Source organism: Dromaius novaehollandiae, chromosome Z (assembly GCF_036370855.1).
Source record: "Dromaius novaehollandiae isolate bDroNov1 chromosome Z, bDroNov1.hap1, whole genome shotgun sequence".
Taxonomy (NCBI): domain Eukaryota; kingdom Metazoa; phylum Chordata; class Aves; order Casuariiformes; family Dromaiidae; genus Dromaius; species Dromaius novaehollandiae.
In genome coordinates, this window is record NC_088132.1 from 49,051,660 (window position 1) to 49,077,864 (window position 26,205).

At 38.4% G+C, this 26,205-nt stretch overlaps 1 protein-coding gene across 3 annotated transcripts in view; it reads left to right on the plus strand.

Moving 5' to 3' along the window:
• Positions 1 to 24,791, plus strand: part of LOC135324843 (superkiller complex protein 3-like) — a 52,332-nt gene extending 27,541 nt beyond the window's left edge. For all 3 annotated transcript variants that reach the window (XM_064501829.1, XM_064501830.1, XM_064501831.1), the window contains exons 25-42: positions 66 to 134; positions 1,103 to 1,177; positions 1,827 to 1,968; positions 3,149 to 3,242; positions 3,879 to 3,956; positions 5,245 to 5,369; positions 6,214 to 6,337; positions 9,080 to 9,298; positions 10,068 to 10,140; positions 11,131 to 11,184; positions 11,298 to 11,409; positions 12,687 to 12,815; positions 13,441 to 13,562; positions 15,534 to 15,689; positions 18,327 to 18,479; positions 20,337 to 20,467; positions 22,271 to 22,394; positions 23,870 to 24,791. In XM_064501829.1, the coding sequence (XP_064357899.1) occupies positions 66 to 134; positions 1,103 to 1,177; positions 1,827 to 1,968; positions 3,149 to 3,242; positions 3,879 to 3,956; positions 5,245 to 5,369; positions 6,214 to 6,337; positions 9,080 to 9,298; positions 10,068 to 10,140; positions 11,131 to 11,184; positions 11,298 to 11,409; positions 12,687 to 12,815; positions 13,441 to 13,562; positions 15,534 to 15,689; positions 18,327 to 18,479; positions 20,337 to 20,467; positions 22,271 to 22,394; positions 23,870 to 23,947 (2,058 nt within the window). In that variant the 3' untranslated portion in view covers positions 23,948 to 24,791. The remainder of the gene's footprint in view (positions 1 to 65; positions 135 to 1,102; positions 1,178 to 1,826; positions 1,969 to 3,148; positions 3,243 to 3,878; positions 3,957 to 5,244; positions 5,370 to 6,213; positions 6,338 to 9,079; positions 9,299 to 10,067; positions 10,141 to 11,130; positions 11,185 to 11,297; positions 11,410 to 12,686; positions 12,816 to 13,440; positions 13,563 to 15,533; positions 15,690 to 18,326; positions 18,480 to 20,336; positions 20,468 to 22,270; positions 22,395 to 23,869) is intronic.
• Positions 24,792 to 26,205: the final 1,414 nt, after the last annotated feature.

Here is a 26,205-nt window from a genome sequence, read left to right on the forward strand (position 1 = left end):
ATACTCAACAGTGCTGTCTTAGTATGCCAGACAGTTCAATAGAATTGTTATCTTTGATTCTACAGCAAGCTCATGAGGCCTTCAAGACAGCCCAGTCTCTGGAGCCTTCTTACTTAATGTGTTGGATCGGGCAGGTAGGACATGAGAAATTATAAAACTGTGCACCAAAAGTAGTTGTTAAACAAGGTAGAGAGGATTTAGACTTCATCTTAGTTACTCTTCATTGGCACTTAAGCATGTTCCTAAAAATTAAATGTAAGCTTTTAAGTAGAGGGAACGACTTCCTCAGGGGACGGATGGAACCCTGTGTTTCCATGGTGTTGTGTAGGGAAAGCTACTGAAAACTCATATGTCTTTGTATAATGTTTTTACGTGGCTGATGCTGTTGCAAAGCTGTGTAAGAAACTAGCTGGTATAAACGAACACTGCTCTGTGCTCTGAAGCTTTTTATTGAGCTTTCTCAACAAAGCACTGTCTTCATAGTAGTTACTTCAGAAACTTCAGCTGTATCACAAGCTCACTGTTTGGCACTGCTTAACTCTTCTCAGGCCCTGAAGCAGTAAGTCTCTGATGTACCTGATGTAAAAGCTGTCCTTATAGGTAACTTCCTCCCTCTACCACTGTAGATTGGATATGATCTTACTGATAATCTAGGGCATCTATCATCTGACAATAAGTACAAATCACAGGGTATTTCTACTATTATGATCACCATACATGCCCTCTATAATCCCATGCTGCTGATCTGCTAATATCTACTCGAAACTGAATTCCAGGGAAGAACTAGCACCATCGCATGTCAAAATTCAGCTCCTGTCAGATATTATTATAGATTGTATTAACATAGGAAAGAAAACATTTTTTCTGAAGAATGTAAAGTAGCAGCAGCAGACCTTAAGTTTCAAGTACTGATGCGGTGCAGACTGCTTGTGCTCCCTTTGATGTTTTTCTTCTTTAAAACAATGTTTCTTCGAGGGCATGAGAAAAGAAAATGTCTTCATGTTAAATAACTAAGGTGTGTTTAAAGTGATGTGTTCCGATGTGTTTCTTGTTAATGTCATAATTTTTGAAGTACCTGATCACAGCAATTTCTTCTCTGTAGGCTCTTATTGCAGAGAAAGTAGGCAGCTATGATACTATGGATCTCTTCAGGCACACAACTGAACTTAGCATGCATGTGAGTATAATAGTTGTCTTGTCCTGCAGATTCTAAATATCTAATCTCTCGACTTAGGTGATGTTTTTATTTATTTATTTATTTATTTAAATAGGCGTGTACTGAATGATGGAACAGTTAGGGTCTTGTTCTAAATGAGACTGTCTGGATTCCATGATGTTGTTCCTGGCCTGCTCTGACACTGAAAAGCAAGCAGTTATTTTAATAAATGCTATAGTCTGAATGGTCTGAGAAATCTGCTTCCCAAGTCATGAAAGTGCATTCTTGATGTTCCTCAAAACTGGACAGAAATCAAAAGCATAAATTACAACTGCTCCAGGAGAGAGCAAAGATATTGCCACTACTCTGAGTTCTAAGCAAAAGTGGATGACTTTTACGTTCTTTGTAACTCTTCTCATCTGTCATCCCTTCAGTAGTGCAGTATAATATATGTTAATGTGGGAATTCTTTTGCCCAAATGACAAGTCGTAACAACTGTGTTTGCAGTAGTTCCATTTAGTGTTGTTACACAGAAGAAGAAAACACTGACCCTGATATTTTTAGCTGAGGCTCTACCTTAAAAATTACAAGAACAATTCTGTTTTTTAAATATTTCACTGTTGCTCAAGCAGTTTTAATGACTCCTATTTTTCTTTGTTTGTTTCTTGAGACTGAGGGAGCAAAAGGCTATGCCCATTGGGTATGTTCAACACTGCAGGATAAAAGCAACAGAAACACTGAGCTGTATTTGTACAACATTGTTCAAATGAATGCTATTCCAGCAGCCCAGGTGGTGTTGAGCAAATATACAGGTAGGTAGTTTAAATGCCTCATTGAACTATCGAAAACCTGACTAAGATGCATTCAGAATGAATGAATGTACCACTTCTGATGAAGAGTGATCTGGCAGGGTTGGGGGAGAGGCTTTTGAACTGTAAAATTGACAACCAAAATAGGGTAAATAGGCTACTGGTTCTTATGATCATACTGAGATGAAATAGTGATATGAGTTCGGTCTTTCTGCTCATGTTCTTCCCCTAGATTTTGTTTCAAAGACTGGGCAAAACAACACCAAAACCTTGTCATATCTGTCACCAAATATTTGGTAACAGATTTCCTTTGGGTATGCCTGTATGGATAGGCACAGATACATGCCAACTCGTCTGCCCACGCGCCATGTTGTTTGGGCATAAGCCTGTTCCTGGATGCTGTATAACTTCATTAACTGATGCACACCATTGCGTTAATATTCTGTGTCTTGCTGAAGTTTTTCTTAGGAGGCCACACTGGCTGGGAACTGTTCCTTATGGGGGTAGGCTTGTGCCTGTCTAGCCAGGAGTATGGGTAGAGCAAGTGTGGATTTTCTTTTATCTATTGTTGTAAATTCTTCGAATAGTAATCTGTTACTGGTTTTTGTGAGCTACATAATAAGGTGCAAGCTCTTAAAATGAAAAAAGTGTGAGAATGTGTGTATTCTCTGCTTATAAAATGCCTATTCTTAAACAGATTGCAAGAGGGACCTGTCTGACCCCTTCTAGTGTGTGGAGAACTGTTAGAAGCCTCGAGTGGGATGATAGCTGACAAATCTGTGCTTTAACTATTCACAAGCTTTCCAAAGTTGTACTGTTGAAAATAAACCTTAGAGTTCTATTAGTATTTTACTAGAATGAATAAAAGCTGGATAGTTTATTTCATTCCAGAAAAACCCAAGCCACTGCAGGCTGAAAAACAGTATATTGGGCCTGTCAGTGACATCTGTGTGATAAGATCTGAAATACTTTTGAGCTAGCCTGATGCTGTGGGTCTTTATCTCTTCTTTATTTGCATGCAGCCTATCAAAATGATTCCAATGAGCAACTGACAGAAGCACTTGGCAAAGTGCTTCATATATGTATATACACTGTAGCATCAATGTAGCAACATTTTTTTCTAATACTTTTTCACAGCTCTTTCTGATCATGTTCTCTTATACCATCAATTCTGCTTTTCTAGAAAGAAATCCAGATGATGCATCTGCTTTCACAATGCTTGGTTATTTGAATGAATATCTGCATCTAAAAAGGCAGGCAACAGATGCCTATCAGAGGTAAACTATACATCCTGGGATATTTACTGATAGAAGCTCCTTGACTTCTTTTTCCATACCAGCTGAAAAACTTAGGTTTTTTCCTTTTCCTGTAATAAACTTTATTTTCTAAATTCCAAAGTACATCCCAGCTAACTGTACTGTAAGGGGGTTAGGGAGATGTTGTTATATGGGAATGGACAACTGGAAGAATAAAGGTGTCCCAAGACTGTGTGTCTTTCTTACCAGGATATTTGGTTAACTCACTATACCAGATTTAAGGGTTTTTTTTGTTTGTTTTTAAACAGATCCCTGATGTAATCTTGAATTTGTTGATGGAACTGTTTTAATGGAGCCTCTTTTTTTGTTTTAGTTCCTGTCTCTGTCTCACTTTAATTACTGTAGGTTGTTGGGGTTTTGTTTTTTATTTTCTGCTTTCTCCCTTTCAGATAGGAGGAGGTGGTGGTGAAGGAAATAGTGTTTGCTGAGCATGTTTGCTAATGCATTAAAACTTTGTAAAATAAGCTCTGTTTGTGCTTAATTAGTATAGTAAGAGACTTCTGTGTAACACATTTATCTGTTCTGCTCTGAGAACAAATGTCAAAATATGTGCGTTATAGTCATATGGTAAATATTCATAATTGTGGTTATTTCAAGGGCGGCTTCATTGCTGAAAAACTCTAAAGATACAGAAAAATATAATATAGCAATGCAGAACTATGGCAGATCACTGTGGTAAGTGTTATTATTTCAACTCCTAACTTCAGCTTTGGATGTAGTGAATGCAGTGGTGTAAACCATGGGTGAGGCTGAAAGGCGAAAGGTAGCTCTAGAAAGGAATATAGTAACCAACCATTTTTAACTATAAACAAGTTTTAACTGTATAGGTGCTTCAGAAACCTGTAGCATACATAACAAACTACAAGGAATTGCTGTATCTGTTCACAGCTTATAACAGATCAGTGATTCTCTTTCCCCCCAGTTTGATCCTTGAACACCTTAATGCAGTCTCCATGCAATGTAGTGGTCTTATGGTCTCCAGAACGATGAACTTTTTAATGATCTCCACACTGTAGATATGGATCTGAACCCAGCTAGTCTTAGGTTGTGTAAAGTAGCTGCTTCAACCTTGATCAGCAATCTTTTCTACTTGACGTTTGTATTTGCATTGACCAGTATAACCTGAAGCATGTGTGGTTGGGGTGTTAGGTGCAAGGATGCGACCTTTCTTCTGAAGAGTGCAGTTTACTTAGAATTGTAAGTTCCTTTCACAATTTTCTTATAGTCCTGAGGAAGCACAGGGTCACAAATCTAAACAGGTAAAGATTTCAGAGTGCTCTTTGAAGAGAGAGAACTCAAGCTCTGCTGATTAGATTTTGTCAGTTCTCTAAGGACACTCCATATATGATTAAATTCTGATACATGACACTGGATCTTCTAGGATGAGAGGAGTTTAACTTTAAGGAGGATCTTAGGAGTGGCTCTTCAGTTTCCCATAGTCTCAGATCCAGGCTGCATGCATGGGGATTCCTGTGTGCAACTTTAGCAAGTGTAAAGCTCCAGTAACTACTAATTAGTTCTAAAAAACACAATCCTGTATGAGTTTTTCAATGGTAGTCTTAGAACAAGAACGGTGTGCGTGTGTGTGTGTGTGTGTATATGTATGTGCACACATGCCTCTCTACTTTGGCTTGCTTTTTTATGCTCATATTTCATCTTCGCTGTTTTCTCCCACTCCCTCCTCACTTCACTGTGTTGACCATAAGGTGACGTCATTAAATACAGCTTTCGCAGATAGTGGGGATTTCTTCACTATTCTTCATGCAACAGGTAGTCTGGGAGAGTAGTTGGTGTAGGAAGAGGAGGATGGGGAATACTGCACATTCTTGTCCTAGTCTTGCTTTTTTCCGTATGTCTGCTTACAACTGCTGTTGGAAATAGAATACTGGACTGGATAGACAACTTGTCTGAGTCATAGCAGATGTTGCTACATCTTCATACCAGTGACACTTTATTTTTACAGTGGCATTGGTCAGTGTGATAAGGCCATTGAAGTTTACACATCAATACCCCTAACTGAGTTTCATGGCATTGTGGGAATAGCATTAGCCTACTTCAAGAAGGGGCTCTTACAAGAAAGTATTAAAGGTAAGCATCTGCCTAATTTGAGGCACTATCAGGCACTTGGTAAGATTAATACTGCCAAAATTTGTTTGTCTAACCAACCAAGTTGTAGCTCAGCTCACCGCACTCTTTAGTCCGTAATGCAGGAGTAAAGTAGAACTTCCATAGTTATTTGAATCAGTAGACTAAGCAGGCTGCTAGAACTATTCTAACGTACTAAAGGAAGCTATGTTTCTTCATTATAAGTATTTAATTTTTGCCCACTGAACTGTTGTGTTCTAAGCTTCCCTTGGTCTCAAGTGGATTGACTTTTCTGGAAAAAACAGTTTTAGATAGGAGACTACTCTGTTGTTCAAAGCACTCTATAGCTAAGATTTGAGGCTTCTAAAAGGCATACTGAATTGTCAGTTTACAAGTTTAAGCACTCACAGTGGAGCAGCCAGCTCAGCATTTTAAATCATCCCCAGTTTGTAACTGGGGCTGTGTGTGTCCATACCAAGTACAGTTTCCTAAGTAAACTACCACAGGGGCATCCTTAGATGGTGTTCTTTTCTTCTTCTTTTAAATCAATATAGGGATATTGACTTTTCAGATCTGTTTCCACTTGCTACATCTTAAACAGCTCCCAGAATCTAAACAGCTTTTTAAATTTGACATTTTCTAACACACAATTGCTCCCTAAGCTCTTAGTCAACTTTTTTTGTCCTGTGCCTACGATTTGAGGTGTATTTGAGGTGTGAAAAATTTAGTGAATATAAAATCAGTGCCTCTCTGTGTATGCATTCTAATAGCATGCCTTTCCACAGGCTTTATAATCTTTGTATTCTTTTTTCTCCTACTTTAATTCTGAATCTTGACTTTTTACCAGCCTATGAGAGAGCATTGTCTGTTGCTGAGTCTGAACAAGATAAAGCCCATATCCTGACTGCCTTGGCAATAATAGAATATAAACAGAACAAAGTGGATGCTGCAAAGACTCTGCTATTTAAATGGTGAGTGGAAAGAAAAATAATCAGTGTATAATGTTTGATTGTACTGCTAAGTCCTTGAGACTACTTTTTTTATTGGGTCTCAGGTAGGTGCTTTGTATTGTGAAGTAGAAACAAGAGTGGATAGTGTTCCCTACAGTCTATTAATGCTAGCTGTCCGTTTTGTTTTAGGTCCTGTGTGGTGTTCTATACTAAAAAGCACTGTATAGTGGAGGGACTGGTAGGCTGGGCAGTTTGGGTGTCTAATTTTTCTGCATTGTAGCGTTAATAGGCTTATCATTAAGATGATGTTAACTTGTAGTTGTCCTACTCATTAGGGAATACTTATGTTCTTTGTAATAAATCTACGTGGCTAATAAAAACAAATTAAGTTTAAATAGTCAGAAATTCCCAGAAAAAATGTGTTCCAGGCATCACAGATGAGCACAGTCTTGTACATTCCCTATGAAGCGAAGCAGACCTTTTTCAGTTGTTCACTTGCATCATGAATGTCTTTTTCTTCAGGCCTCTGGAGACTTAAAAACCCCTCGCTCATTTTAATTTCCTAGTAGCTATGAATTAAGGTCTAATATCTCAGCCTCTAAGGGCAGATATCTGTCAATACAGAACTCCAATACTGGCTGTACTGTCTCCATCTTGCCAGCAGATTCTCAAAGTTACTGAAAAAGTGAAGGTCCGTGACCTAGTACGCTCTAAATCCTGCATAACTGATGATTAACTAGCTAGGGAGCTGATATTTCCTACATCCTATTAGTCACTGCAGAGTTCTATTTTTATGATAAACTTTGACAATGAGAACTTCCTACATGATGTTAGTCACTTGTGTTTAAAGGAGGAAAAAAAATAGTAAACGCTCTAGAAAATAATACTAAGTAAATCTGTCTAGACTTAGATCTGAAGCACAGTCCTGCAAAAGTATACAGTGGCATTTCAGTAATAAGAAAAAAACCCTGTACATTCTGTTCAAACAGATCATGGAATTTATGCTAGATGGTCTAAAGGGCTTGAGCAGGGCATTGTACAAGGGGCTGCCTTTAGTATTTTCTCATGGCCAGCTTGGCATAGGGATTTTGGTAATGACTATGTCTTTATAGCTGATATGATAAACTGTACTTACGCATGGGAGGGATGTGCCTTTGCATCACGTAAGAGACTCAGTGCTGGTTATTCAAGTTTGCATTTAAACAACTCTTAAGAATTTTTTTCCTAGTATTCAAGTTTGCATTTAAACAACTCTTAAGAATTTTTTTTGTAGGAACTGAAAACAAAGCATAGAATAAGATGTTTATGTTTTTGCTTTTATTTGAAGTCAAAAGTAATAATTAGGTGCTTGAAAAGGAACTTCATAATACTCATCCGATAAATGAAACAAGGCAGCACTTCAGTCTGTAATTATGTTTTGGACATGGCAGTTTTTTAACTCTCAGTAACAACTGTTGCCACATACTGTTTCATTATTTGCCTCCTTTAAATTGGTTTTGCAATTTACTTTTGACAATTGAAATACCTTTGGTGTAAGAATACTTTCAATTAGTACATCAGTTAAGATCTTTGTTTCTGGTTGTTTTGTACTGAGCTTGGTCTGTGTTTTCACCAGAGTTGAAGTTCAAGAGATTATCTTTACTTGAGTTAGACTTCACCACCTATACCAGAGTAATTTGCTGAACTGTATCTAGTAGTTCTTCCATAAAGCTTTGAATACTATTGATACAAGGTTAAACGGCCTCTTATAATGAAGTGAAGGCTGATTCATTTTTAATTGATTGTGGAAAGTGTGCTCAAACTACCTTTAAGCTGCAATAAATTGTGAGGCTTAATTTCTTCGAACGGTCTAATTGAAAGAAAAGCTCTATACCAGAGGCTCGTTTCTGACTGGACTTCTGTTGTAAAGTTGTAAATAGGAACGTTGCAACTAGTTTGGCACTAGTTAGAAGTATAGACTCCTTCAAGAAGAGGATATAGGTGTTGGTGTTGGATGTTCTCTCACTGTTCATTTTATGGCTACTTCCTGAGGGCAACAAATGTGTGAATTCTTGCCAAATATTTATAGTTAGTGAGCTTGAGTGCTGAAGTACCACATCACCACTGCTCTCTTTCTTTATCCTAAGATCTCAGAAATACTGATCTAGCTTGATCCAGCATCCTATACTAAGATGTCATTAATTCAGCATACCATAACAATTGATAAATTGGGAATTCATACCCTGACTGCAAGTCAGGCAAGTGAGGGTCGGATACCAGTGAAGAGAGAGACTCAAAGTTCCTGAGGGGTTAAACAGGATAGATTTAATAAAGGGTTTGTACTGCAAGCTGCACGGGGAGCCCCGAGAACCATGCAGAGGAGTTGCTGATGGGAGGCTGCCGAAGGCATGGGTCAGACGTGTGGGTCAGATGCCCAGGTGGGACTCAACTTGTTGTATCCTAAGGGCCCCTTAAGTCTACTAGCACTATTTCCTTATCTCAGCTATGCTAACCTTGAGAGACTACTGTGCATGAAGACATTGTTGACAAAACAGAATATGCATTCCTGGCCCTGGTGGGAATTTGGTCAGTGTGTAGTTTCACATGCTGGGCCTGCTACCGCATACTCTGCCAGTCACTGACTCCTCATCAGATCTTCCACAGGTGTTCTCACTACACATACACAGGAGCAAGAGGACTCCAAAGTAACAAATACTGTAATATTAACAAGTTTAATTTGTGTTCCCCAATGACCTGTCTCCTTTCCTCCCTCTGTTTCAACAGCTCATTAAAGGAACCCAGTACAGAAAGTCTGAAGGCTCTGTGCGCATTAGGGCTGGTGAAGCAGGATGCTACACTTGCAACAGCAGCACTAAAAGAATTATTGAAGCATGTCAAAGGGGAAGATAGCATTTATGAGAGGTGCCTTATTACTGCTGCTGTTTATGCATTGCAAGGTAGAAACGTGGGGGTCCGGAGACAAGTCTGCAAAGCAATTCATAGGTACGTATTCTGTCTGTCTTAAATTGTCTTATAAATGTGTCATTTTGTTTAATGTTGAGTAGTAAGCAAATCTCTGCACGCTTGCAGCATGCTTGAAAAACAAAGTTTTATTGATTTATGGGGTCAAGTTGCCCAAATTTTGTGGCTTGTTTGGGGCTTTCTGTTTCTGGTTTGTTGGCTTTTTAACTGTTACATAAGTTGATTGTTCTAGAAAAGTATTTTTTACCATAGGTAGCAGAACCTTCAACCTAGAAAAGTGTCTAGGACTTTTATTTAATATTTAACGGCCTCTGGGGCAGTTCATTCTGTTTGCTAAATATCCTTGTTTAAATGCATTATGATTAACCTAAGCATCATAGGGAGGGAGGATTTTAATCAATGCCTTTAAGCAAGCAGTACCTGGTACTCTCTCTGGGTGTTTTCAGAAACTGTCCTGCTTGTAGACTGTTTTTCCCCAAACTACAATTAAAATTCCATATTTCTTAGACTGTGAGGACAAGATCTTTAATCCTAGGTTTTGTCTCTCTTTTCTGCCTGTAAATATTGATATGTATATTGTATACTTCATTTCTTTAACTAGCAAGATAACTTTTTGGTATTTTGTTGACTGTGTGTTTTAAATTACTGTCTATGTCTATTTGCTACCACAGTGTGTTTTCTTTTTAATATAAAAAAATCCCTTTGGGATTTATAGCAACTGCCTACAGAGTCACAGAAGACCAGATTAATGTGGAATTTGGAAAGTCTAATAACCTTGTTCTTTTTCCAGTAACCCTGATAATCCTGCCCTTTGGTCTCTCCTGTCTCGACTAGTTCCACTTTATACGCCACAGAATGCAAAAGTAAGTGAGCTGCTATAATACATCTGTGGTGTTTATGTCCTGAGTAGAAGCTGTGTGTGTGTTTCTTAACCAGAAAACAACAAAGAAGCCTCAATACATGTGCATTCACTAGTTAATAGGAAAAATTGAGGCTTACGTATACAAGTAAATACTGAGCGAGTTGCCGACACAATTATTTCCATCTTTCATTGGGTAGTGATCCTTTACCTACTTGAAATAAACTTACAGGAAAAAAATACTCAAATTATAGGAAAAAGCTATACAAGACCTTTTACTTGCTGTCTTTGTAGCCCTGCTGTGCAGGGCAGTCATTATAACACGCTTATGCTAACAGAAGGGTCCCCGAATGGACTCAAAAGCTCTTAAGAGAGAAACTTGTAGATATACAAGCTTAGCATCTCTTTTTACTCTCTCTCTCTTTTCAAAAACTTTAAAAAGTTTTTTGAACTTTTGATTTCTGGCTGATGCCTCCATGTTAAACAGTAAACTCTAAATCCATGTGTCATCCCCAGAAATGATCACATTAGCCTTTTTTTATAGGGAATGAGCCCAGAGTGGTTAAAAAGAAAAAGTGTGTGTGTGTCCTTGTGTAAACTCTTTTTTGTTAAGATTTTTGCATGTTGAATTTGGCTAGTCTAGTCAGTATCACTTTTTGTAATAGCCAGTGTTTCTTTCCTGCTTTCGTGCTCATTGTTAACTCCTTTCCAAATACTCATTGTCTTAAATTATGGCAATTATCCAAACTGAAATAGCACCTGAAAATGAATCCCTTTCTATATGGGGCTGAAACTAGCAAGGCAGCTTTAATCTTGAATAGCTTTTCATAATTCTTTATAACTAGATTGTCCTGCAGGAAAGGGAGATGTCTGATGGTAAAAACTTAGTTTATATTTCTGATTAAGACAGGCAAAAAGATCTTGGCTATGTATTTTGTTTAAAAGTTCTGCATTCATCAGTCATCTAACCTGTTTAACATTTTTTATCTTGCAGGGGGGAGCTGTGGCAGGAAACGTTGCATGTATGCTTGATTTAAACCATGGAAAGGTTTGAATTTCTCTCTTGAAATGCAGACTTATAATTCCATAAACAATCCTAAAATGAATCCCATCTGGTCCCTTACATTAGACTGCTAAAAATCACTTTTGTGTTCTCTGTAGAAAGTTCTGCTGAACATTGCAGTTAATCAGTTGGCAGCAGGATGTCACTCATTAGAAGATCAGAAAAACAATCCTCTGAAGAATATTCAAAAGGCAATCCATCTCTGTCCAGGTTGTTCTTTTTCTCCAACATACTAGTGGTTTTTTTGTTTGTTTTTCTTATCAGAAGCAAAACTCTTGCCTGAACAAAGGCAAGAATGTGCTTCCCTTGGATTAATCACCCGTATGTTTTGTAGAGAATGCTTAGAATAATAGTTAGAAGTTCAACTCTAAGTTTAGGTCTGTTGAATTAAACCAGACAAGGGGAAAAAAACAAAACAAAACTGAGTTTTACAGTTGTTCTGAAAACTTTGGCAATTTGTTTATCATGTAGTCAGAGGAGAGATAATTATTATTTCATATATTAGACAAAAAAAAGTTCTGTGAGGGACAGAACACTGGGGCAGGGACACTGAGCAGAAAAGATCTATTCATCTGGCTTAAGACTTTGGATTGGAAATGTTCTGTTACAGTATGCTGGTTAAATGATGATCTTCATTAAATGTATAAAATGCAAATCTAGTGGGGTTTTCAGGGCTTTGAAAAGTAGCACTTGAAAGTGAAATACCAAAACATTGTTCCTTCTGCAGTGTTAATGCTCTGATGCATCAATGTGGATTGCAAGTTAAAACTTTAATTACTTTCCCACAGGTACATACATGACTACTATTCATAAGCGTTATCCTTTACACTTTACTTTGAGATCCTCAAACCTTGTTTTATTTTCCAGACAAATTTCATAATCTTTGAGCTGAAAACTTACATGGCTGAAATTTTTGAATGAGCTCTGTACGGTTCAGGGCTACAGAAGCAGGATCCTTTCGGTCACAGTTGCTCCTGACTTGCCTATGTCAGGGTAATGCTGAGCTTGAATTAGCTGATATGAGAAGTAGGCACCTATCCATGATCATCATAACTTTCATACTGGTGGTTGGACAAGATTGAGTCTGTGTGACTGAAAGCTGTGGATCATGGTATTTTGGGATTTTTTTTGCTGCTGCTATTTCTATAAATGACAATGAAGTTTAATCTACGTAGTCAGAAGTCAGGTGGCAGCTTCAGATCAGCATAGCAGTAGCCATGTAAAAACTATTAGATGGCTTTAGAAGCAGCATCTTTGTCTTAGGACTTGAAGAGTCTTACGTATTAGTGGCAAATAGTTACCCACTGCCATGTGCGGAGCAGATGTAAGGATCTGGTTGATTTATTTGCCTTGTTCTTGCTATCTCTTTTATACAGTATGTGGTTCCATCGATGGCTATGTTTTCTACGTGGTAAAGATCATTCTAGATGGTATACCAATGTATTAAGAACAGGCACAAGTTCCCTTTAACAGTTCTCTCCTTCTAGATAATCCTGCTGCCTGGGCAGTGCTAATGGCAGCCTGTCATGCTGAAAACACTGTCGTTTGTCTAAACAACACTGAGCCAAAGCGAACGGATCTAGAGATGACTCTCGTATCTACGATTTCAGCCAAAAGTATGACAATATAAAACTTTCAAAAATTGAAATGCACTAAGCTTGCAATTCTCTTCTGAATTTGAGAAGCTTGTAAATAATCTGAGAATCCCTTGGTAATGATTTGAGCTGTAACTGTATTTTTCCCATAAACATACTAAATCATAATGTCAGAGTTAGGGTTAATTAACATGATCGTAGCTCCCCCAAACCCTCCCCCATCAAAGCCTCAAATGCTTTTTTGAAACAATACTTCTGAACTGATATCTAAATGATTGGATGAAGATATTAGACCAAAGGAACAGTTTACCAAAAAAGTCCCAAATAATCAATGAACTGTATAACTCTTCCAGTAGAAGGATAAACCATACTAATAGACCTCACTCTTGCTTGAGGTCCTTAGCATTTTGCAAAGAAATTAAAATTCCATGTTTGTTTGATTATTCAGAATATTAATTCATAATGGTTGGCTTCCCCACCCCTCACCCTTTCTTGTTTTTAATTCCATCATCTCTTGATGTTCTTGCTAATGAAGGAAGCCCTATCAGACTAATACACTTCTAATCTCTCCCTTAGTAGGTCGTGAGCATGTGACATAGTATGGCACTACAGCATGTATAGTGAAGTGTTTTATCTGTATTTGCAGCTGGAGAAAACAACCTTCCAGCTAATTACAACAAGGCTCTTGAAGGTTGGTCTCTATGTCAAGCTATTACTGGTCTAGAAGAGACTGGTAGGATCTCAGATGCTGAAGCACTTTGTAGCAAGGTATGATGGCAGCATGCTGGCAGAATGTGGTAGAATTGCATTAAAATTATGTCTTGTCTGTCTGTGCTTTACAAAAAGGTAATCAATGAATTAGCAACTGTCTATGCCAGGAGAGCTGCTAACTGCAATGGTTGCTGGTGCATCTCTTCCCCCCAGCTCCACACCCAAGATAATTATTCTACCTGCAATACCAAAACTGTCTAAATAGTTGAAGCAAGCAAGATATGACACATCGTAGCAAAACTTGGTGTCTCCTTCTTGCCTTTTTTCAGTAACCTGGTATTAAGTGAAACATTACAGAAATTCAAAGCTTCATATCCTGGTAGGAGACTGTCAGAGAAGTGAACTGCCTTTTGTTCTGTGGTTGAGTTGTATTGATTCTCTGTTTCAGAGCCTAAATTCAGTTCTGACTACAAACAAAAAGATTGACTTGCCTAAGTCATTAAGGATAGCATTAAAGAAAAACAAATCCAAGTTTAATAATTTTAAAAAAAGAAAAGTCTTGGGTCAATGCAGTTGGCAACTATTGTGTTAGCAAGCCTGAAGTACACATATCTGGGTCTGTTTCATGTTTTCATGAATAGAAGACTTTGCAGAACATGAGCAAAATAACAGTTGAACTCAGTCACATGTCCCTGATTTTCACAAAGGAAAATGTCCTTTGGGAAAGGAGTTAATTCCTAAAAATGAGCTTCAGTAAAGATGCTGGTTTTCTAGGGGGAAATCCTTTCCTATGTCTTTCTTTGCTGGGAGATGTTTTACTTTTCTGACCAACATGTCTACTGACCTGTCTTATATTTACAAGAGTTGCAAGTCCTCACACATACACAGTGATAGTTCAGGGTGATGGCGTGGGTTGGTTATGGTTAGTTTTTGTTTCACTGGTTAAATAGTTAGTCTGGTGTGAAGAGAGTCAGTGCCTGCAGTTTGGGAAGAAACAGGGAATCAGACTCTCTGGTATTGCTAACTCTCGTTGACAGTTTTGGCCTCGAAATTACCAGAAAACAATGTAACTGGAGATGATGAGTCAGGCATCCCACTTTCTCAGTCTGAGACAGGCAACGTGAATTTCACACTTGCTAATGGGGAAAAATTGCAGCAAATACCTGCCTCTTATATTGGCTTTCATGCCCTATCTCTGGCTAATTAAGCCTCTAGAATATTTTTTGTCATAAATTCTCTTACATAGGTGTGTTCTTCACAAAAGCTTGTTAAGAACCCCCAAGCAATATATTTTGCTTAAAGGTGAGCCAGGGAAGGAGATGAAAAGTGTAAGCATTCTGTCTTAAAAAATCTCATTTGAGCTAAAATTCTCAGATGTATCCTGGTTTGAACAAGTTAACTAGAATATAGTGTGATTTGCAGACATATCAAATCTTTCACCTGAGAAGAATAAAGCAACAGGTGGCTAGTTTTCTGGCTTTGTTCTTTCGGGTGAGTTTGTTCTAAGAAATAAACTCTTATCTGCTGTTACTGAACAGGAAATGTTTAGTAAGGTGTTTATATTCCAGTGAGAATAGGACACCTTAGCTATGAGAACCAAAGTCACTTGGGAAATACTCAGGATCACTTTTAGCCTTATGACAGATTTTTGCTTTTATTAGCCCCGTACTCGTAATGATCATGAAGCCAGAGAACTAAAGGATTTATTCATCTTTCCTTTCTTAGAAAGGTACAGGTTTACCATTTTCCTGTCTAGCTTTCAGAAACCTCTAAAGGTTGGACATATGCAAAACTTAGGGTAGATTTCATATGTATTTTGGGAACAGGAAGAGGAAAAAACACTTCCATGCATCAGTTCCTGGACCACCTCTTGTACAGAGAAGGGGAGGAAAACGCTCTTTTGCAAGTGTCCTGGGAATGTTTTCAATGTTAGGTTTTCTGCGAAGACCCAAATGGAAAAACCTAAGTGTGTTCTGATACTTGGAAATGATATTTCTGATACCTTGTAGAGTTCTGATTTGGTTTTAGGGTTTAAAAAGCTGCCCAGAGCACCCAGGTCTGTTCTTGCTTTTGAGACAAGTTCAGTGTAAGCAGCTGTTACAGTCTCACAAAGAGCTTCCAGATACCGTCCTGGAGGAGCTTCGCAAGACAGTCATGACCAGTTCAACAGTTGCAGCGTGGCAAGTAAGTCTGGATTCTCTCCCTGATTTTTTTTGTATGCTGTCCTGTTCAGAGAGCTCTCTGAGAGTGGGCTTGTTTCACTGTTTGCTTTTAGTCATCCACTGACAGCGAGAGAGAAGCCATCTCATATTCAGTTCTTTATAAAGCTGTAATGCTATATGGATTTTCTGTAATAGTTGAAATAAAAGGGACTGTTAGTAAGAACAAGCAGACTTGGAAGCAAGACAAGTAAAAACTTGGGAGTAAACCTCTGACACTGATCTCTTTAGCAATCTGGGACTTGGCAATCTGAGCAGAAACCAGTAAAATATTTCATAACCTATAAGAATAGACAGAAGTAAATTGTTTCCTAATACAGTAATATACACTTTCTTTTTTGGGGTATGACAACTTAGAATAAGCCTTTCTTGACTTTTCTGCTTAATTTCCTGGTGTTAAGTGTCTCATTCTTTTGAGTCAGTTGAGGCTGGGGTCGAGGAACAGAAGTCATCCGGGAGCAGTATTTGCTGACTCCCTTCTGTGGGATCCCAAGCAAGCGTTTCTAGTTAGTAAGAACATGCTATAACTTGGTTCATGTTGCTTCTGTGAGACAGCCTTCTCAGACTGTCTCACAGATGCCAGTAGGTCTCCCTGGTGAGACCACTCACTTTTCTAACTGTTGCCGTTATCTTCCTTTGCTAATCTTAGCAGTGTGCGGTCCTGCATGTAGCTGGATAGCTGTAGGATATATGATAGTCCCGCTGCCTGTTCAATAAGTAAATACCTCTTTGCAGTAAGTTTCACTCAAGTGATTTCAGTGTCAAAAGACCAGAGAGAGGATGCCGAAGAGGTCATTGTCTCCCTTGTTATAAGGCTGCAGATCACAGCTTGTGAGACTTCATCTCTCCTTAGCTGCAGTACTTCCTCAAATTGGCTTCCCAAAATATGGGGGCATGTGAGAGGGACATGATTATATACTCTTACTATTTTAGTAATAATCTTGAAAATGGAGTTGGGGGTTTAGGTAATATTCTTCAAGCATCCCTTGAGTGGTCAAGTGTCATCTTGCACACAGACAGCAAAAGAAAATGAAGTGTGGGTTTTTGGGGGGGAAAGGGTTTGTTTTACTTTGGGCCCAGACTTAAAAAACAGATACCTTTGGGCAAGATCTTTCTGGTATTCAGTTGAAGAAGATACTCTAATCTCAGGGCTTGGATGGTGTCCTGAAAAAGCTTCCATGGCTGCTACATCTATTCATAATGGATAGATCTGTGCTTTCATCTTTTCTGGCTCTAAACTTAATGGTTTAATAAATGTTTTGTCTTAATTGGAAGTATCCCTTGTGATGCCTTGCAGTGTTATTAAGTTAGAGGGGCCATTAACTTTACTTTTTGCATAAGTTCTTGGCTTTTGTCTAAGTGGTTCTCTTGCAGCATTTAGGAGTGCTGCTGAACTGCTTTTCTGATGGCTGTTCCACCTTTATGCTGTGCAGGGAAAATAGTGAAAAGCTGGCCTTTTAGGGCTGCCATTGTTTATTTTTATGAACATCCTCTTCTGTCTTCTCCTTCACATCTTGAGTTCTAGGTATCTCCAGCTGCAAAGTACTGAGGCCAGTGAAGTCTTTTGAGCATCCTGAATGGATGCTTTACTTCACAAAGAAGTCCTGCAGCTTGAGGTCAAGAATGCATAATCTCACTAGTACTAATAGAACAGAAACTCCAGAAAGTACTTAATGATTAATAACTGTTGTGCATCAGAAAGGGCTTAGAATTGTGTCCCTCTTAATGCCTGGCAGTCTTTAGGTAACAGAAGTCTAAGGATCTTTGTTGAAAGTAAGAGAATCCTTTTTTTAAAAAAGTTTCTTTGCTTGGTGTCCCAGCAAAGAATATTTCTAAATGTAACTTACGCATTTTGGAACATCTTCATGCACATGTCAGCGATTTGCAGACTTGTGACTGCATCTGCTCTGATAAATGTAACATGGCTACAGGATTAATGAGGGAGGAGTGAGAAGCCTTTTGCTCCTCCTGGTGAGAGATCCCAGGACAGCTTATGCTGGCAGAAGCATGGAACTGCAGATCTATGTGCCTGCTTCCATTGCCCCACGTAGCTCCTCCAGCATGAGTCTGCTGGGTCAAAAGCTGTGTAGCCCAAGATGTACACTGGTTATCTGAGCTCAGACAGCCAGTTCTAATGTCTGCAAGTTCCTGACATTGCTCAGGTAGGCTGGAAGAACCTTTGTTCAAGGGGAGAAACTCTAACCTTTCATCTCTACAGAAGTTTTGGGGACAAACGAGGCACCCCACGGTACTCTCTTAGTCTGAAGAGTGACTTTGACAAAGCCAGCCACGTTATTTGTTCATCTGTGACCAATCTCCAGATGAAAATAGCTATCAAATAGTTGACCGTGAATGGTTGAGAGGACTATGAAATGTTACTGCAGTGAGGTGCACTGCCAGCTTTGCAATCAGGAAACTACATTTTCCTGCAGGGCAGTATTCAGTATGTTGTTGGAATACAGGACAGGGATTGGAGGGCGGTGGCTGTGTTTTAGCTAACAGTTTGTTTTGGCACTCTTATAAATTGAACTAAATGGTATTACCTGATGATATGCATGTTTTGGTGGCTCCCTAACTGATTGTGTTGGCTGTTTATTTTCAGTGGCTGGCAAAAGTATATCAGTCTCAAAGAATGATGGTTGCAGCAGAGATGTGTTACAGAAAGAGTCTGCAGTTGGCATCACAGCAGGGCAGCTGGAATGGGAAGTTATCCAGTCTGCTCAGGCTAGCTATGCTTGCACTGGAAATCTGCATGGTAGGGTAATCAAAATTATGTAACTATATGGTTTAACATGAGTTCGTGTAATGTAGGGCTTCTGTAATCTCCAGATGAAACCCTTGTTTAAATGACTTTGCATTTTATGAATGACAACTTGAGAATAAAATAAGACTTTAAGGGACAGTGGGCTGTTTTTAGAATCTTCCTTTATAGAAAAGGTTTTGTGAAATAATCAGCTAGAACCACTGTGTACCTAAAAAGGCTGATTCTTTCAATATGGCTTATTTCTCTAATAACAGGTTCAGTTCGATCATCCAGATTGACCCACCCCTCAAGTCTCCGTCTTTTAGTTCAGGCAGCTAGTTTTAATAAACTCTTACTGCAGTGGTGCTTGGACCCTTCATTCAGGTTTCAAGTAACTTTGTTATATGGCCATCTTTAGATAAGGTGCCCTGCCTTGAAGTGTAAAGAGAACATAAACCTTGTGGTATAAGGAAAACTGCAGTACTCTTTGCACTGTAGAATCAGGTGAATGTAACTAAATTCATAGAGAGTGTCTTTTTTTTTTTTTAAGCACCGTCTGTCTCTAGAAACTTGAAGTGCACTAGCAGGCTTTTTAAAGCCTAGTTGAAAAGGCAGATATTGCTGTGATCTTGGCTAACACTTTTTCGTATACTTTAATTGTCAATTGAGCTAACAGCTGTAATCAAAATCAGGCAAAGGAACCCCATATATCCGGAGTGCTTATATAAGAAAAGGCAGTCGGTTTTAGTGAGGATAAAGCTGCAGAACTGTTGTTTCTGGGGAGAAGAGAACCCTTCTGAGCATAGACAAGTTCCCTTCTCACAAGTGGGAGAGCCATGTGCTTCAAAAGGCAGAATTTGTCAAGTAGTGACAGGTTTTTTCCTCCCATAATTCTTCTGTCCTTTTCCTAGTGGTTTGCTCCTCATTTTCAATAGCTTCTAAATCTGTTATTGCAAAAGTTTCTGCAGGTTGCAAGGTACTTCTGTATACTCTCTTCACTGAACTAATACTGCCTCTTCAGATGTTGGCCTGAACTGCTTGGGAATGTATGAAACTTCATTTACAACCATAAGAAAACATAATTAACATGAAATATTCTATTAAATTAACTATCTCTCTTCAGTACTTTTTGCATGAGCAGAACAGTTGAAAGTGGGTTTCCATTGGTTTGCTTTGATCTGTACTGGTTTAATGAAATGTGCAAAAGCCTGATCAAAACCTTGCTCAGGTCTGAGAAAGCTCTGTTTCAAAAATGCTTGTGTCCCTTATCTGTCCACTTAAAAACATGGGCACCTCTTCAAGCACAGAAAACTAAATGCTATTCTGATAGATATAGAGGATAATAAGTTTTCCTTAAGCCAGAAGATGTAGTAATTTGCTGAATAGTTGTTCCATTAAGTAATTAAATTACCATCATCGAACTGGTTTTTACTTCTCATAAGACATTACCTTCCTCAGCCACTTCTGTGCATAAGCTGTACTTTCTAGAATAGTCTTGTATATGGGATGAAGACTTACAAAGTGAAGAGCAGACCAGGATTTGTGATTAAAACAAGCACTGTCGAGACATGTATAGAAAAAATAAAAAGCTTCCTTGCATAAATGAGCAAGTGGAATGCTTGCAAGGCAGCTCTGAGGATATTTAACATAATTTTTCCAGGCCCTTCCAATCAACGTAGTTTGTGTGTGTTTTTCTGATTTCGTTTGTTTAAGAAATCTCTTACTAACCTGCCAAATCTCTTACTAACCCGACAGCAGATTTGTAACTCAGAACAGCTTGAATTAAACCTACTCTCTAGGCAGCTGCAAACAAATACTGATTTATGCTACAGTAAAGCCCTCTGATCTTTGCGTGTGTTTTAATCATAGGCTAATGTCTCAAATGAGCACTGGCCATCCTTGGTTCAGGAGGCAACGACTGAAGCCTTGAAACTTTCTTCCTGCCCCCTGGCAGCACTCCTGCAAGCTCTGCTGCAGTATAATCGCAAAATGGGAGCAAGGTATGAATGATCTATTATGTTTGAAAGCAACACATTGTCTAAAAGTAAGTGTGGTCAGTATGCCTGGATCTAACTCAAGAACTAAAGGAAAACTGAAAATAAGAATTATTGAAGTAGCATGGCAGTTAAAAGGGAAAGGGGGTGGGGGGTGGTGGTGTGGGGAATAAGGAATCAGCAGAATTTCCCTCCTCTTCTCCAAAAGCTTTTAGATAACCAAGATACCAGGAGAAAAGACAGCTTTCCCCCCCGCCCCCAATAAAAAAAGGCATGTAATCCAAATAAATTACAGTCAACAAGTGCACACTTTTCTAAGACCCTGTTAAATAGCATCGTGGAAACAGATATCAGCGCTGGGATCCAATTTGATTTCGAATTGGACTTCATTGGGTTTCACATCTAATCCTGAATAGCTGAAGGTTATTCTACCAGACGTGCTCATTGAGTCTTTTTGAGGTACCTTATTTTGAAGAGGATTTGGAGCTTCCTACTTTAAGTTTGGTTTTAAGTCTAGTTTGCATTCTGTGAAATTTTTGCCTAACTAACCATGGAAAACTGGAATATTACATATGTTCTGTATTTGTTCAATAACTTATATATGTTTTTGTTAGATATTTCTAAGAAACTAACTTCTCCAGAGTCTGAGTTTGCTTACTTTTTCTGTGGACTTGTAGAAAAGTTACAGGCATCCTAATGTGATTATGTGGCCATTGTCATTTAAAAAAAAAAAAAAAAAAAAAAGACTGAAAACTCACTTAACCAGTTAAAATCAGTTTTATTACAATTGAAGATATTCAATTCCTTGAACAATAGACTTCTAGCAAGACCAAATAGATCTTGTGATATGTTTCAAAATACTGGAACAACTTTGTCTTAACTAAAAATAATAAAACAAAAATAGATGTAATCTCTCAACAGCCCACTAAATCATAATGCAATGGAAAATCACAGTAGTTACAAAGGACAGAATTCTTGAAACAACAGCCAAAGCTGATGGAGCACCAGTGGGTGAATACCATATCTTTAAACTTAACTGCCAGTTTTTACCAGCTTTCTATCGACATGGTGGTGAATTTGAATATGTCTTGATCTGGTACAAGTTAGCAGCAAGGCAGTATCAGCTAAATAGGATTTTAGTCTCCCATAGTACTCTACTTAAATTTCTCCTCTCTTCTGCCATTTCACATCTTGCCTCTGTTGTGTGTTACAGAAACTGCAGTACGTTTTGTGAGTGCTGGATTAAATATGTTTATGTGTAATATTTAATTATTTGGGGATTAGTAAGACTCTTGTTCTAGTAGCTCTGTCTTATGGCCTCATCTGTCTTCTAAAGGATTTATTTTATAGCTCTTAAACAGCAGAATATCTGCTATATTGTTAAGCAGATCACCTGTGGAAATCAGATGTTGGGCTGAGTTCACAGACAGCATGAGGTTTATCATGTTATCATAGCAGTAAAAATCTGCTATTTCAGTCTAATTCTGGGTCACCTACTAGCTAAAGCACTAACTTACATGTCCGATGTTAAACATAATGGGGGCAGTATTCCTTAGCATTCTAGGTGGAAAGCAGCAGTCACATAGGAAACAAAGGAATATGCATCTCACCTCTCCCGCTTCCTTGGGTAGTATGGAAACAAGGACATTCCTTTATGTTACTTTTGATTATTGTTGCTTATATGGGATACTAGTGTGCTCAAAAGATCTAAAGAGGCATTCTGGTTTAATCGCTAAGGTCTTAAAAGTTATATGCAAGCTAGTCATCCAAATTTTGTAGTTTATTTGAATTGTGTTTTCATGCTTCTAGGGAGACTCGTCGAATGTTGGAAAGACTGGTATATCAGCCTGGGAATCCAGAAACCATAGTATCTGTTGCACGCTGGTACCTTCTGCAACATCTGTATGCCAAAGATGATTATGAATTAATAGATGTAAGGCAGTCGATTTAATACGGAAATTCAATCAACTTCCATCAAATACTGTGCTTCTAACTTGAAATTGGGGTGGAGGGAGACCTGGGAGATTGTAACTCTCTTGCTCTACAGGTTGCAGGTCTAAGGATTCCACACTAGCAAAATTCACCTCAGTTTTCAAAATTGCATCCAGTTTGTTTGAAAGTTTTCCCTTCCTCCATGCAATACTAATGAAAAGCAACAGTAAAATCTTTCTCTAACTCCAATTGGAAAAGGTTTTACAAGTGTCTTTTCAGTAGACATGAGGACCAGTTTATCAGAATTTTGCCAGAACATGTTAATGCAATAAGAAAATGTTAATTCCCTCTAGATTGGCTGGAAATGGTGTGGTGTCCTTGACCTGAAAGATCTGAACAGTAGCTTGCAATGCTTCTGTCCTTTATGTATTTACTGTACGTGTAGTAGTGCATTATTTCCTGGTCATAGTGCTTGACAAATGTATTTGGTCAAACTCAAAAATCCATGCAGCTCTTTCACATGCTGCAAACTAAGGTGGTTCATTTTTGTCTTGTAACTGGAATTTTGTTACTCCAACTTTAATACCCTCTATTAATTATTTCTTGACTGCTGCTACTGGTACAATGAGCTCTTTTGCCCAAATTAACAGCTGTATTTTAGTGAAGTTCTGAATCAGTAGTGAGGTATGTTTGGAGGTAAAACATATCAAGTAGGCTCAGCATTGACAAAAATCCACATGCAATCACAGAGGTCTGTAAAAGAGCTAGAAATAATGAGTTCAGATGATCCTGATATGATCTCATTATGCTTGCTTTTGGGCAGCCATCTGTACTCTCTACCAGTGGGTACAATAAAAATAATGGCCAGAGTAAAGATTTCCTTTTTTGTTTTGTTTTTAATATATATAACATTACTGCAATTACAAGAGAAGTGCCATAAGCCTCTGGTACGTCTGTGAACATTAGACTGACATGGCAGCTATTTTAACTAGTAGAAAGGCTGCAAATGCAAGTTACGGAAAGTAAATTGAGAAAGACTACATCTAAATTAGATGGGGGAGGAGAAAGAAAATCTTGGCAGTTTTGTTCAAGTAAGTGCACAGAATATACAAATTTGTCTGCCAAAATGGAGTGAACATACTTACTGCAGGAGGCCAGCGTGCATTTACAGGGGGATAGGTCTCCTTTAGCTCCACTTGCTTCTTTGGCAGCAGGGAACTTACTTGTCAGACTTTTTCTCAGCCATAAGCAGCAAATGATGCTGTTTTAGCACATTGCAAGTGACTATAATTTTAGAGCTTAATGTCTGAGCAAGCTACGTGTAATGTTGAATATCTTTCTTGTCTGGACTTACAGGTTACTTGGGTTTTTAGGGAAACTGCATGGCAGAAACTAAAATGCTTTTGAGACAGCTGGTGATATATTAACAGTAAAACCATGAAGTTCTCAGTTTTCTGTTGTTTGTTTTCTCCACAGGTACTTGTAGAAAATGCAAAAGCTAATGGAGATGTTAGAGCTCTGGAACTAAACAAGAAATTGTCATCAAGTGCCTAGCGTGGACTGTTTCAAATAAAAAATCTTCCATTTACACAGTTTAATCAGGCCATCCTCCAGGAGCATATGTGGTTGGGCATTTTTTATTTGTGTTTCTGTCTCTGTTGCATCAGATGTGCTTTTTTTTATTATTATTATTATTATTATTTTTATTACAAAAGCAGGTTGTGCTCTTTACTCACCGACATGGGCACTACCATAAAACAATGCTTGGTTTTAAAGGAAAACCCCGAATTTTTTTCTTCCTCATTGAAATTGCAATTGCAATTGAAAGTGCTATTGCAATGGGGAGTCCTTGTCTTTATTTCCACCTTGGTTGCACGCAGAGAAGGATAATATTAGCTGCGTTGGCAGTGATGCAAAGTTGAAGAAGCTTCTACTTTTTTTTTTTTTTTTTTTGCTTGGAACAGAGCCTCGATAGCCAAACAGCAGCATTGTTTTTCTCTCCCAGATATTGTAAAACATGCAGAAACTTAAAATGCCATATTTCTTTCATGTATTTTGTTTTGCAGTTGAGACCCAAATCCACTTGGAACTTCATGTGTGATGTCACCTTATAGGGTGGGATTTCTTAGTTTTTTTGTTTTGTTAGCTAACCTTAATCACAACAGTGTATTGGATCCTCTTGCCTATACAGGCTTCAGTAAACATTCCCATCAAGAAAAAGCCTGTAATCATCAGGGACAGGGTCATATATATAAATGTGTATGACAGGCTGTATTTATGTCTTGGTAATTCTGCTGCTGACTGCTTAATTGGATGAATCATGACAGTGGTTCTTAATACATTACGTTATTTTGCCCTTTATGTACATGAAAATAAAAGAATAAAGCAATGATTCTAATCTGCTAGTGCTACTGTTAGTGGTTTTCAAGCGGTTGACAACAGAGTCAAGATAGTTGTCCTTTCCTGGTTTAAAATTTCCTAAAGCCACCATCTGTCTACCAAAATCTTATGGCTTTGAGACATTTGCAGTGTACCTCTTGTTGCAGAGGAGAAAGGACACTTCCAATACATGCAGTGCACTGCTGAATTCAGCATATATCTGCTTTCAGGACCAGTTAAATTGGGCTTAAAGAAAGCAAGCTGCTGAGCTGGCAAGTGGGATGATCTAGGGGCTCCTCCTCTAGCGCATCCTCGGCTAGCAGTCACGCACAGTGATCCATGGAAGGCAGGCAAGAACATCAAGCTTGCCACTGCTATTTTAAACAGGAAAATTAAGCTCAGGAGGCTGGGTTTTCTGGTCTGTGGAGGTGAGCTCTCTGAATGGTAAGAATCCCTCCTTGTCTCCCACACTTTCATTCTCCCGCCCATCTCAGTGCAAAATATTTTTCCTTAAAAAGATTTTCTTTTTGTTAAATCTAGACCAGTTGTGATTCCCTTCACAGCCTGTTGTCGCACAGTCTTGAACTATTAGTGACTCCAAATATTAAAAAAGGAATGTAGCAAAAGCCAGACTCGTGACTCCCAAGATTAGCTATAACTTTTTTTTAGCTTGCTGCAATTACAGCCTTGAAAATTCTTCCAGCGTTTAGTTTTTATCACTGTATATGCTTTTGATATTTATGTGATACCTACTCTGGTGGTGGGAGAGCCAGCAGCCCTAGCCTGATGGCTGCATAGTACGTTGCTGCCTGCCCTCGTTAATGCATTACAGAAATGCTTTTACCTGACTCTTAGACTGTACTCTGTTCAGTACTAAACCTTAAACATTTTCTAATGCCTGGGGAACAAGCAAATAATGAGGTTAGAGAAGCCAGCTAAGTAACTGTCAACTGCGAATATCCTGTATATTTAAAAAAAAAAGTACAGTGTTTTCTCTCTTCAGAAGACCATGAAATTACTTTGTTTTTAATATGATCAGTGGTGAACTCCTTGAATAAGATAATTATATATACAGCCCAAGTTTGCATTATATGCCTCTGCCACCTACTCAGTGAAAAGTGTACAGGGAATGAGAGTTTCAATTGACGCTTTTGTGAAATTGAAGAAATTGTGAGGTAAAAACCTTGCTCTCCTCTATTTTGAATAATGTACAGCCTCTACAAAATCAACATTTGCAGAATGCCTGCTGTACTACTGAAAAAACTTGTGAACTTGTGCAGAACAGGATGAGACAGCCTTATATTTCATACTAATGTAGAGTTCACCTTTATGTGTTTTTTGTATAGTACTTTGAATTCTAAGCATCACTGAGATGGAGAACTGAGAGTTGGTTTATGGATTTCACTAAGTGGAAAAACATATGCTTGGCTACT